Here is a 14,239-nt window from a genome sequence, read left to right as displayed (position 1 = left end):
TTAAGAAATCTATTTTTAAAATGATTTCCACTGAAGTTTAATCAACATGGCCGCAGTCTTATTCAATAAACTATATTTTTATAAATATAAAGGCAGTATTCGAATGTTCAGATAATCTTCTTAGCCCAGATTATAAATAATCAAATTATAAAAAAAAAGAAATGTCAACAGAAACTATTCATTATAACTGTTTCTGTATTGATTAAGTTTGCCATGAAATTTAACTTACAAAAGAAATTTCAAGACGCGAAAATGAATAAAACAACTTTTGTAGAATCATTCTGTATAAATATGAACACACAGGTGAGTAACATGTTGGAAGAAGGTTTCTCATCAAAAGGGCACACATGAGTTCATGACATGTTGGAGTAAAGCAAGGGGATAAAGAAATTTATCAAATTGACTCCATTTCAATTAAATTAACATATTTTTTTTTATTTCTAGATTTCTAGAATTTATGTAGAATCATTCTTTCTAAATATGAACGCATATGTGAGTAACATGGTGGAAGAAGGTGTATCATTAAAAAGGGCAGACCTGAGTTCATGACATGTCAGAGTAAAGCAAGGGGATAAAGAAATTTATCAAATTGATTCCATTTCAATTAAATTAACATATTTTTTTTTTATTTCTAGATTGCGCCGTTCACTCCTTCGTGCTCAGTTGTAATTCATTGTATGAACGTGGCAATATGTTGGTCTTTTTATATAATATTAGCTCTTCAGCATTTCTGATAGGTTTTGGTTTTCAAATAGTATGGCCTCCAATAACACTGAAGACACTTTTATTGTCGAAATGCTCATTTGTTTTAGTATTATCGGTACCGTTTAATTTTATTACTCGCCTGACCTATATTCTGTTAAGTAGTCCCTGTCATAAATCTTTCTAACGATTGCTTTCATGCTCATCATATATATTGTGGATTATGAGTGTAAAATACCTATCTTCAGTTTTTTATTACCAAATCTGGCTTGTTTGTTCTTTTAAGACAGTTTTCACCATTGTTGAATTATCCGACGTAGCTTTTACAAATATGGCAATCGTTTCTTCGAATAGAAATCAAAATCAAAATCAAAAAGTCGCTGAAATCTCTCGGTAGTTTAGTTGTCATGATCAGTATGAGAGGAGTTGGTTGTATTCCAGGCTTGTAAAATACTTTGAAGTTTGTGCATGCTGCTTCAATTCACGTATGCAGTGTGTAGGAAAAATAAAAATGACATTTTTTTGCTTTCAGTCTCGTACAACTCATGGTAAATTTGTTTGTAATTAAAATTTTGTCCTTAAAATTCTTGTTATATTTACGAAAAAGTCACTTTTACCTGTGTGTGTTTGTCTCACATTTTCTATATTGGAAGATTGTATTGGAACCGATAGATGAATTTAGAATACAAAAGAACCTTAAAACACACTTCCCAGAATTTTTTGCGCAAATATCCATGACATCAAAAAGTTCCTCGGTCCTAATCATTCCTCTTGAAGGCATTTAAAATTGGATTTGCTAATGTTGCATTTTGTTTTTTAAGGAGAATTTACATATTGTGCGACAACGCTAATTTTAGCTCCTTGAACAGAAGTCAAATTATTACATGTACCAAATAAGAATTTCTTCTTTTCATAAGTTATAGGACTTTATGAAGCAGAACTCATATAAATCCTTCTCAAAGACAACAAAACATCATTTTGCAAGTTTCTTTATTTTCCTGTTCAAATTATATATTGTCCTGTTACTCAATAACCCACATTTCAGTGAGTTCCTGCAACTTAAGTATCCCAGTGAATTTAAGGATACTACCGACGAAAGTAAGTCTGTTTTAAAACTTGATTCCTCCTCGATATTGATACAGATGGCCGACTTCAAACAAAAATTTATGACAAATGTGATGATTTCAACTTTTTAATTGTCAGCGTCCCATTTTTTAGCAATAACATAGCCTTTGCCTCGTCGTATGTTGTTTACATATCTCAATTGATACGTTACGCTAGTGCATGTTCACAATATACGGACTTCATTACTAGGGATGTGGTCCTTACACAAAAACTACACAAGATTTACGGTTATCATCACATACAAAAACTACACAAGTTTTACGGTCACCATCACGAATTGGTTGATCTATACGATATGTCTGTGTCTCGACTCGCTAGCTACATGTTTTCGCTGTCTAAGATCTTTAGATACCAGAAAAGTCGTATAATCTATAATTTTATCGATTGTGTTCTATTCTCGATTATAAAATTTCGAATGAGTGTGAATTCACATAGCGGGGTGAATACATAGCAGGAGAAACTTACCGGCCTGTCGACGCACCAGGTTTACCTCCTTTTTTTAATTACTTGATTCTGTCTAACATCTTTGCTTTAGGGATACAGCATCTTGCCTTTCATGCAAAACTACAAAAATGGCCTTATTAAGAACTTGTCATTGATATTAAGATATGAGCAAAACATTTTCAAGCAAGAACCGAATTCGTAAATATGAATATATAGCTGGCAGTAAGGGCGTCTTACGAAAATCTTGGAGAGCCGACGATCTCGCAACGGAAAGCCATAGGCACTAACCTGTGGGGGAATGGCATGTTTTTTTTCAAAATTGGTTGGTTCTTAAAAAAATCGAAAGTAAGTAATTTTGTTCCAGTACGCTATTGAAAAAAAAATGTTCGTTTTGTCATGAAGTTCAAAAAATGTTTGTGTCCCTAGAAAACAAGTATGCCCCCCTCCCAAAAAAATAAGTGGAAAACTGCCATTTTAGGCCCAATATTTAACTTTTGACATCTTTATGACACCATAGCTACATGAAAACTGGCATTTCTGTAGTTAAGTGTCCAAGTCATATCGATATCATTTATATTTTAATAAAATAACACCCAAAAGAAAGACGAAATGGTGTTAGAACGTATACACACGGAAAAAGCTATGATAGTATTAGGTCATATTGATGTGAAGAAAAGTTGTAACCGGCCATTAACATTAGATAATCAATATACGACAATTGATAAATGACCGCTTTCCAGACCTGTTTGCATTAAAAACATATGACACGGAGAGCCAATATTTTCCTCTTTACTTTAAGGATGGCTGTTGTTTCATAGTTTCAATACTGCTACTGCAAAATGCAACTGTTGATGTACGAATTTGATATAAGATGGCACCTGAAACGATAAGATTGTATCTGTATAGTTTGGATTAAAGTCTAAATTAGCCTGTTTGTCAAAATAAGTGAGGAGCAATCACATGGCGAATGATACATGAAAAGCAGATGACGGTCACACAGTCGATGCACCTGTCAACACTTCAAAGAAACAAGGAATCTGATTGCACGTCTCATTCCGATCGGACGTGGTTGCGTATTTATACATCCCGCACAGACAAACGGGCGTTAATGCAGCTTGTGCAAGGGTTTTACTGCAGGAACGTGAAAATTCCATGTGATCATATTCCTGTACCCTAGTTCAAAATATTTACATTCTTAATAAACAAGTTATATCAATACTAGCAACAGGGAAATTTTTCTATCTATGCAAATTGTGTTACCTAAAACCTATATCAAAATTGTATTTTATTCACAACAAAGATGTTTGTTAGTTTGCTATTTTACGCATCAGTATTTCTTCTCTCCCTTATTTCCTGGATGAACATTTTTGTATTTGTAAATTTCCTATCATTTATTTGGAGCATTGGAAACCATGTATGTAGATATTTCATTATTTGTTATTAAACTGATCAGTGCGATTGCTCATCCCAGGTTGATTTTTGTTTTTATTTACGCTTTATTAAGACAATTTGTGTGTTGTTCGTATGAGCACAGCAAAGTAGAACATAACAACATTTCTCTATGAAGTATTAGCCACATGGCCAAAAAATTTAGACTTGTCTACAGGTCTGGGTGTTGGATAGTGAAGTAGGGGAACACGTTTTCAGACATGCTAATACAATAATGTTCAGGCTATATATCTTACCTGCAGACAAGTCCCTGTGTGCTGGAATACATAACTTTAGTCCTATATTATAACGCCACATGTCTGTCTGTAACATCATGTTATCATAAAGTTTCAAAATGGGTATAAAACATCTGAAAACTTTTATTTTCCTACAATCTTTCGGAACTCATCGATTTAGATGAAATAGCAACTTTCAAATTTTGAAAATTTACTGTTTTCCATTTAGAACGTTTACTATTAGCCGAATACTTTACGTTTTGCCAAAAAATATACACAGTAAACATTTTGTTTCGATTTATTTTTCGGAAAGCTATCTACGTATCTATTTAATTAAGTCTATAATAATATGATGAATTTCATTTCAATAGCAGATAATGATTATTTCTAAATAAATATCAAAAATTAATGTCATAAATAAAAAATGGTGTCATGCGTTGAATTTGTAATCAGGTCATCTAACATCCATGTACTTTGAGATGTGTAATAAAGCGAAGTAAGATTTCAGTCGATAAAGTTGATTACTTTATTTTTAATGTCACATTAAACCAAAATTACATCGTTCTAAAATTGATTTGTTAAAGATTGAATTTAGATTCGGTCCACCGACATTTGTACACTTTTAGATATATATACAAGTGAAACAGGTTTTGTGTAGTAATACTTCACAGTGTTCCTTCCCTTCAGTGACTGATTTGGAGAGGGGTCTTGGTCCCCGCAGACTTCGTGAAGAGCATCACTGATTCAAACAACAAATAATACGAAAACAATATAATCAAAGTGCCGGACTTTTTGATCGTCGCAATATTTGTCGAGTTTGGTGGACTAATATTTCAACAAAAAGTCGGTACTTCAATGGGTACTTTCCCCCCACCCCCACACACACAGGCACAAATATATAACAATAAATTGAATAACCAACATATCAGCCAGTTCTAGTAGCCCATATATAGTCCAGTTTACTTGGCATAAATGATCTTACCGACACCAAGATTGTCTGCTTTATATTTATATAGTTTTTTTGAATTAGACACATATGGACCACTTTAAACAGATTAAAAGCTTCTCATTGTCTACTTTCTATTTCTCTATACATGTAGTAACATTATGACAAACAGATTATAAGCTTCCCATTGTCAACTTTCTATTTCTCAATACATGTAGTAGCACTATGACAAACATATTATAAGCTTCCCATTGTCTACTTTCTATTTCTCTATACATGTAGTAACACTATGACAAACAGATTATAAGCTTCCCATTGTCTACTTTCTCTATACATGTAGTAACACTATGACAAACAGATTATAAGCTTCCCATTGTCTTCTTTCTATTTCTCAATACATGTAGTAACACTATGACAAACAGATTAAAAGCTTCCCATTGTCTTCTTTCTATTGCTCAATACTTGTAGTAACACTATGACAATCAGATTATAAGCTTCCCATTTTCTACTTTCTATTTCTCTATACATGTAGTAACACTATGACAAACAGATTATAAGCTTCCCATTGTCTACTTTCTATTTCTCAATACATGTAGTAACACTATGACAAACAGATTATAAGCTTCCCATTGTCTACTTTCTATTTCTCTATACATGTAGTAACACTATGACAAACAGATTAAAAGCTTCCCATTGTCTTCTTTCTATTTCTCAATACTTGTAGTAACACTATGACAAACAGATTATAAGCTTCCCATTGTCTACTTTCTATTTCTCTATACATGTAGTAACACTATGACAAACAGATTATAAGCTTCCCATTGTCTACTTTCTATTTCTCAATACATGTAGTAACACTATGACAAACAGATTATAAGCTTCCCATTGTCTACTTTCTATTTCTCTATACATGTAGTAACACTTTGACAAACGGATTATAAACTTCCCATTGTCTACTTTCTATTTCTCTATACATGTAGTAACACTATGACAAACAGATTATAAGCTTCACATTGCCTACTTTCTATTTCTCTATACATGTAGTAATATACCTTCTGTCCCTTCGTATACATATCACAACTGATACGTTACACACGAGCATATGAAATTAAGGAGATGTGATATGATTGCTAATGAGACAACTAACCACCAAAAATTGTGGATTTAGGCATCTAAAGTTCATCGTTAGGCCTTTAACAATAAGTAATACTTATACCTTATATCAAGCTGTACAAGACCCCGACTAGACAAAATGTGAAACAAATTCAAACTGCTAAAACAATAAACAAAAAACAAATATGGCAGACAGTAACCAACGAAAAACATTGAAATATTGGCTCCTGACTCAAGAAAGGCACAAATAAAATGTAACACGGAATGTGCTTGATCAAATCATATGGGCTTATTACATTGGTTGTAATGCAATACCGTGAATTCCTAGTCAAACTAAACACCGATATTTTACATGTGAAACAAATAAGGGTTCACATCTCTTATGTCATTCAACAATTGAAGTTTTCATGACGTTCTCTTCTGAAGCTTTATGCTTTATATTTTCGAAAGCGTGAACAAGATGTGATCCTTTATATGCTGTTAAAATTCAACAAATGGCGTTACGTTATTTTCAAAGTGAAATTGCCCATTGTTTTGTGTGTGTGTTTTTTTTTTTTTTTTAATTATCGATTGTAAAATTATTGGCAGTTAGGCATTTCGAAAATTAAACATAAGCAAGGCACCAAGATCTAAATATTCCTACATTAGTGTATGCATACACTTTGTTTAGTCTGGTTCTTTATAGCACATTGCTATATACTGATGAAATGTTCAATATCTTTAATTAGAACAGGTTAAAATTTACATAAATTCATTTTAATCAATTTGCATTAAAGCTCATTTTAAATAAAATTTACGTTTTGGAAATACTTAGATACTTTGCAAGAATATCAAATGCACACAATGAACACTTCATAAATTTGGTGCGCCCGACGCGCTTTTCTGTGTTCACTTTCATCTCCATCTTTTAAATAATCTTAGAATTTTCTAATATTTTGGCCTCGAGCATCACTGAAGAGACATTTATTGTTGAAATACGCATCTGGTGCTGAAAAAATTGGTACCGTTAATGTCATTTCATCCTGAACGCTTATAACGTAAACAATTAACTGTATTACATATATAACTAAGAGGGGTTTTAAAAGAATAACTATGGTATACTTTGCGGGAGCTGAAACTATTTTTTTTTCAGTAATTTCTAACTTTATCAACAAAGAATTTAAGAAAGGTATGTCATAAATCACGTCAGTACCAAAGCACTGAATACTGATATAATGATACTCTCGGAGAACAGCAGTTCATAAGCTTCTGTAGCGACCCAGTGCTAAAAATAAAAATAACACTTAATATGATAGTTGCGTCTGAAGCGCTTTCTGGATTTAACTTCATCAGGAACGCGCAATCTCAAACTTTAAATCCATAAAAAATACATATTATAGTCTTAATCTCTGATATCTCCAAGGTCTATTGAATTAATCAACATTTGAATGTTTATAAACATTATAAAATGATTGAACGGAAACTATTGAAATTTTTTTTCTCTAACCCTGCAATATTTTTATAAAAACAAAAGATAACGTTTTATTACTATTAAGTATTACCATAATTACATAACATTTTCTAATCTACCACTTCAAAATCAAGTAAGGGGATGCTAATTCCTAATTTCCTTAAAAAGTAACGCCATGTGAACCAGTTGCTCTCAATGATTAAGGAACATAGTTCGGCAGGTTTTTGTTCCAGTACTGATAAAGCTTCTCTGATTGAATCATCCGGGAACTGGATCTGATATGGACTCAGATTAAGTCCTTCTCTAGCATTTATAAGAGCTCTTAAATAATCACTTCTTGTGGTTGGGGAGACGTTGTTGTAAACAGCCGTTGGGAATGGACAGAACGTTTTCAAGCAATGGTTACAAAGCAGACGAGCTAGTCAGCCATTTCCATCAGAAAACGGATGTAACATCAGGAAACTAAAAAGTAAAACTGATGCACATTTAAAAGAATTGTTAAGCTTTTCCGTTTCATCGTCTATCTTGGATACTTCTGTAATCATTGTGTTATACTGGTCAACCACTGCCTGCAAAGCTTCGAAAGCTACATCCTCTGTTTTATAAGAGGGATACATGTATTGCATCCCTTCAAATTCAGCTGATCTAGGTAAAACGCTAAATTTCCCAGCAGGTGTCTTCTTTTTGTCCATTAAATTGCACATCAGAATCTCGTGGCAACTTTTGATACAGGTCTCGACATCAATTAATCCTACATATCCGGGTCTTTCTTCTTTTGGTATCTTCTGTAGTTCGTTTTTCAAATGATGGTATCCCCTTAGCAAGTTGATTGTTTCGGTTGCCTTAGTTTGCTCATGTTGAGAATTCATAATGTATATCTGGGCATCTTGAGAACTTGGCAAGCTATTTTCATTACTGCTCAAACTCCCGCCATTTAACGCATCGTCGTAAGTAGAGTTGTTGCTCGCCTGTGAACACGACAATGTATACTTTTCCATTCTATCTTCCAAAGAATTGATTGAGTCAGATTTTCTACATTTATATCTAGAAAGATTCTCTTTTCCAGAGTTTGAATGTTGTCGTTTGAGTCCTCGTTTTTGGACCATTTTAACATTTTCATCGTTAACAATCTCATCGAAAGTTCTCCTATGAAGAATTCCAATGTCCTCTCCAACTTGTATTTGATACAAGAATTCTAAATACATCTCTTGTTGAACTGTCTCATACTTTTCCTTCTTTCTCTTTTTTAACTTCAGCCATGCCCTTTTGTATTCCAGAATCTGAGCGATCATTGTGGAAACTGTTGGTATCGAATCATTGTTCGGGTTTGCTTTTCGCCATTGAGGGCGCTCAACGGGTTCAAATCCCAGGTAAAGTGAACATGCCATATCTGTAAAACTACAGTGAAACGAGAATACATGTCATTATAATCGCAAAAATGTACAAAATTACAATAGTCCTCGCAAAATATCAATGCGAACCTATATATCGAGATGGAAATGGTTGTTACTGCTTGAATGGTGATCCTGAACACTAACAAGTTAATTGTTTATTTTAAAAAGCAACATACGATAGAAATGACAGAGGTATCTATGCTGTAACATCCAAAGTTTAATAATGTATATATTTCAAACTAAAAGCTTCACGTGCATTGGATTCTTATTTATGCAGTAATATAGAAACATGACAGAATGCTGGTGTTTCTAACTAGGATTTTCTTGACAAAAAAAAGTTTCTGAACCCAAGGCAGTGGCGTAGCTAGGCGGAAGCTCGGAAGCTCGAGCCTCACGTCGTTTGGACAAGCAAAATTCAAATGAATAAAAATAAAAACAAACATTTTTTTCGAATTTTTGCACACATCTGCATATAGTTTCACTTCTATGTATAGACTTTATAAAACAGTTGTTCTATATGTCAACTTATGTACACATTGTTTACTAATCTTAAAAAAATACACTCGATTGTATTAACTATTAATCGGAAAGGGGTTACAGAGTTCTTAATCTAATTAATATTTAGATAAACAATAGAAAATATGAATCGAAGCCTGATATTTTAGTCCAAAGAATGATATCGTATATTTCTTAAGAGCAATAAGCCCTTAAAAGGCAGAGTTTGCAAATATAGCTTCATATGATTTCATAAAACGTCATGTTTAAACTTTTGATTCCGTCTTCTTCAGGCCTTAAGCTATAAGTAAAAATGCAAAGGAAAATTAGCACTTCTTTCGTTAAAGTCTCCAATGATGAAAAGGACAGACTCGGCAGTCAAGACGAAGATATTTCCACTTCCTTGCCTAAGTCTGACCACGGAAACACTGAGCAGTAATTCGCTGAAACCGAAGCTAAATTCAGTCCGAGTTTTAATAGGCTTTTTGTTGCTCAAGCTTTAGTTTCTTGTGTTATATTTTGTGCAACTATTTTTTTTCTCACTTTCGTTTTAGCCGTGTTGTTGCATGTTTTTTGCCCGTTTGGTGTGATATCTAAGGTTATGATACATTCTATTTCATTGTTAAAAGGTGTAAGCTAGAGTTGGTGTCAGTGTATATAATCCATGCACGGAATATACATGTATTCATAACCAACTTTTCGATTGTGTTGGAGAAAAGGGGAGGGGTATTGAAAATGGTTAAATGATTAAAGCCGTACCGTGATGAAATTATAATTTATACGGTATCTCTTAAATTTCCTCTCTTTCGTTATTTAATAAAAAGTGTCGTTCATTATTTCCTTTTCTGATTTAGGCCATATGATACTCAAACAGAATAGAATAGAATATCTTTTATTTCCATAAGAGGTATCCTCAAGGGGCAAAGTGCATATACATATATGACAATATAAAGTTACAATTACAAATACAATAAAGCAGAACAGCAAAACAGTATACTAAAGCTATAGACATTATAAATATTGCTAACAGTGCGACAGTATTACATAATAAATGTTTACTCATGGCGGGTGTTTTGATAAAAAAAAATAGCCAAGTTGTTTCAAAATATTAAGACTCGAAGTTTAATAACCAAATAAATTTATTAACCATATCTAAGGGGTAAAATTATGCAAGACATTCTATAAGAAAATGAAGTTCATCTTCCACTTTATATCGCATTTAGAACAAATTCTTTGATAAACTTCTAATTTAGAGTAACTCCCAGTTTCAATTTTGAGTCGATGAGATGAACATTTATTAAACACAATTATTTTCTAGTAGCTCTTTGGTAGAACGTACTAAACGCTGAAAATTTTCTAACCAAGGATTTCAGGAGACAGATTAATTTGTTGTTTTTTTTCTGAATCCTATTTGTGAATGAGAATTTATATGGTATAATATGTATTTAATTCCATAATAAAATATTGTTTACACTAACCAAGGCTTTACAATATTCAAAAATACAACGGGATTTGACAGAGAATTATGGTAACAATCTTGTGTCGGCGGTTTTTGGACCAATGAAGATAATTGCGTCTTTAATTATCATGATGAGCATGTATATAAAAAGCTGCATACTTAGTTTTCCGAATTTATTATATCATTTTTATTTTGTCCTTGAAATTTTGTTTTCCTTTGCTGTTTTAAATTTTGTTTATTATTTATTACATTATAATAAGTTATATTATAATAAGTAAAGGTCATGTATAAATCGGACAAAACGACAGGGTTATTTTTTCAATTAAATTGTGTTTCTATTTTCTATCCAGGCCCGGCGCTCATGTTTTAAAAATTTGTTACAGGTTCTATTGGCCTGTAGTTGAAATTCTTACAGACACGATAGTACTGTTACAAGCATGGACTGGTGGGCTTGTGGCCAAGCGTGAATACTGTCTAATGTAAAAACTTACTTTGATCAGTCAGTTGCAGTTTGTCACAGTCTACATTTACCCTCCTAATGCTTTATTGCTTATATCAATTGTGATGACGTCTATGGTGCTTTTACTGTTTATACTGTTTCCCGCCATTTTCAGACTTTCACACATATGTCTGTTGTAGATTCGTAATACGGAAGTAACTTCAATGTTGAATGTTAATCGAAAGTACCCTATTTACATTGTTGACGTCTTATGATGTTGTATATCTTTATTCGTTTAAACTAATATTAGAGAAATCCTGGCATCTGTATCTGATTTTCTGAAAAAGACAACTTAGTATTCCACTGAGTGTAAGAAGAGAGGCGAAAGATAGCAAAGGGACATTTAAGTTAAAGTATAAGTTATATACATGTATACTAGAATTTTCTTCATAAATATGGTGTGTATTGTCATATCGTTTGTATGTTTTTATGCATTAAATGTTATGCTATTTGTAACAAACAGAATGTTGAAAGCCTCATTGTGACTTTGAGATGAAGAACAGCACTTAAAGCGCTGTTCTTTTGCTTCTTTTTTGTTATTTGCTGGGCATGTACTGATTTTGTGTCATGCAATCTAATTAATTAGATTGTTGTGTCATGATGGATACCCCATATCCTTTGTTTTTCTATGCATATTTTTACTTGTTACAATCTATCGATAGCTTGTTTGTAGTAACTACTTTACTGGTTAAAATCTGTCGAAAGCTTGTTTGTTGTAACTACTTTTCTTGTTACAATCTATCGAAAGCTTGTTTGTTGTAACTACTTTACTTGTTACAATCTATCGAAAGCTTGTTTGTTGTAACTACTTTACTTGTTACAATCTATCGAAAGCTTGTTTGTTGTAACTACTTTACTTGTTAAAATCTATCGAAAGCTTGTTTGTTGTAACTACTTTACTTGTTACAATCTATCGAAAGCTTGTTTGTTGTAACTATTTTACTTACGTTTTTATGTGTTCTGTCTGCCGATAGTCTTATAAAATGGTTGCTACATGTTTCAAGGTCTGATGTATTGGTCCCGTGGGCTGTAGAGCCATTGGCCAATACAGCTGACCGAGAATCAATACAGGGCTAATACAGAATCAGCAAGTTCGTAACACTTTTATTAAATAATCAAAACAGTCCATATGGCTGGTCCGTTTGGCTAGTCAGTATGACAGGAAGTAGCTACAGCTGGTCCGTATGGCCAGTCCGTATGACAGGAAGTAGCTACAGCTGGTCCGTATGACCAGTCCGTATCACAGGAAGTGGATACAGCTGATCCGTATGTAAAAACTTATCAACCGGTCCAAACAGCCGTATTAAACGTATGATTAATATGAGTTGATCTTTTGAATTCCATATTAGATTAGTCATGCTGAATTTAGTATGTTGGGGCCGATTTAAACATATTATTTAATAATAACTGTTATCCAACACTTTTTAGAGATCATTGTTGTTATCGATCAGTTCCCGTATTAGTGGCATTTCTAAAATAAATAACCACTAAAATGTTCTTTGGAGTCAATTTCGATAGTTAGAAATGTTGATATTTTGAATTAAACTTGAAATTGGCACTAACATGAATAAAGGGTATACTTTTCTGAAATAAAAGATTCTTGCCCAATTTAGCTATATTGTTCTTTGTATACCTTGGTATTATTGCTACTCACGTATTTATAGTTGTTATACATCCTTGGCTTTCAAATTTTAGGTTGTGGGCGTTCCTGATTAATGCAAATGTAAAAGCGCGGCCGCACCAAATTTATACAGAGTTTTTTTTAAGATCAGGGTCGATAATGCTACTGGTGGACAGCTAGTAATACTCTATTACACTCTCACGACAATATTATTTACCTACGAAAATATATTTAACCCCACACGCCCCAGCCAATTAATAACATTGCTGAATAATGATCCCCAGTCAGTAAGCTCTAGATATATTTAAAGTCTAAGGTACGGACCATTTGATTTGATAGGGCAGTCTGAGATATTTTAGAGAAAAAATTCTGACCCTGATTTTAGCCTTAAAAAACAAAAATGCTGGCCGTATCTGTAATGAAAACAATTATCGTGTCCCCTTTTTTTGCTATAAGAAAAAAAAAATCCAACAGATTTAATCAGCATTAAATGAACATGGTGAATAAAAAACGGGCGTAATTTTTTTTTTTGGGGAGGGGGGAGGGGGGGGGGTTGCATGTAAATCCCATATCTGACCGGAACGTCTGTTTCGCCGAACTAATATACTGAATACTTTTTTCAAGGCCCAACTGCAACCTGCCTGTTGGGTGTGGCCTTTATGTCTTCATTTGTCGACCGTCATTCACAACTTCGTTGTCATTTGATTTTCAGACTCATTCGTAGCCTTTGGTTGATTTGGAACCCCTCACTTCCCTTGTTGCGTGAAACATTTCAACCAAACATTTGGATAAAAATTGCTTGTTTGTCTTTGTTCGTGTCGGTCGTATTATAAACTTCATTGAATAGCCGTATATCATGTTTACATCAAGTAATCTGTGAGGTTATGCTAACTAACCATACAACAAACGAGAATTTTCCATGTCCATTTTTTACTGACAAATCCCACATCAAATATATTAGTACATAGCTTTAGATCCATTCAATCATTTTATAATAGACAATTAATGGGGAGAATGCGGCATCAAAAATGTCCAACCCAAGCTTACACTTTAACTATAAAATATACATACCCCACGTTAGGAACCATCACTAAAAATGTGCATTTTCAACACTTGTTTTATGTTTTTTAGCTCCAAAAAGGTCCAAAAAAATTTTTTCGCATCGCTCCGCTCGGCGAATTTTACATACTACGCCCCCCTTTCCAAAATCCTGGATCCGCCCCTGAATTCATCACGTATTCAGTAGTTATACGTCCTTGGCTTTCATTATTATTTTTTTGGGGGGAAGGGGGAGTTGAGCGTTACTGATGACGGCAAATCAAGAAAA

At 33.3% G+C, this 14,239-nt stretch overlaps 1 protein-coding gene across 1 annotated transcript; it reads right to left on the bottom strand.

Moving 5' to 3' along the window:
- Nucleotides 1–7,297: 7,297 nt before the first annotated feature.
- On the bottom strand, nt 7,298–11,563 carry LOC127729287 (uncharacterized). The gene is made up of 2 exons (XM_052237025.1): nt 11,284–11,563; nt 7,298–8,842 (listed from the first exon to the last, which is right to left on the bottom strand). Exon 2 carries the CDS (start codon nt 8,830–8,832, stop codon nt 7,867–7,869), a length of 966 nt encoding a protein of 321 aa, XP_052092985.1. The 5' UTR covers nt 8,833–8,842; nt 11,284–11,563; the 3' UTR covers nt 7,298–7,866.
- Between the last annotated feature and the right edge of the window lie 2,676 nt (nt 11,564–14,239).

The sequence above is a fragment of the Mytilus californianus genome, unplaced genomic scaffold (assembly GCF_021869535.1).
Source record: "Mytilus californianus isolate M0D057914Y unplaced genomic scaffold, xbMytCali1.0.p SCAF_2, whole genome shotgun sequence".
NCBI classification, from domain to species: Eukaryota; Metazoa; Mollusca; class Bivalvia; order Mytilida; family Mytilidae; genus Mytilus; species Mytilus californianus.
The sequence above is the reverse complement of the archived record's forward strand: the minus strand, read 5'-3'. Positions and strand labels throughout refer to the sequence as shown.

Bases quoted from the DNA above. Each gene is read 5' to 3' on its own strand.
- LOC127729287 (XM_052237025.1), bottom strand. From the start codon at position 8,832: ATGGCATGTTCACTTTACCTGGGATTTGAACCCGTTGAGCGCCCTCAA.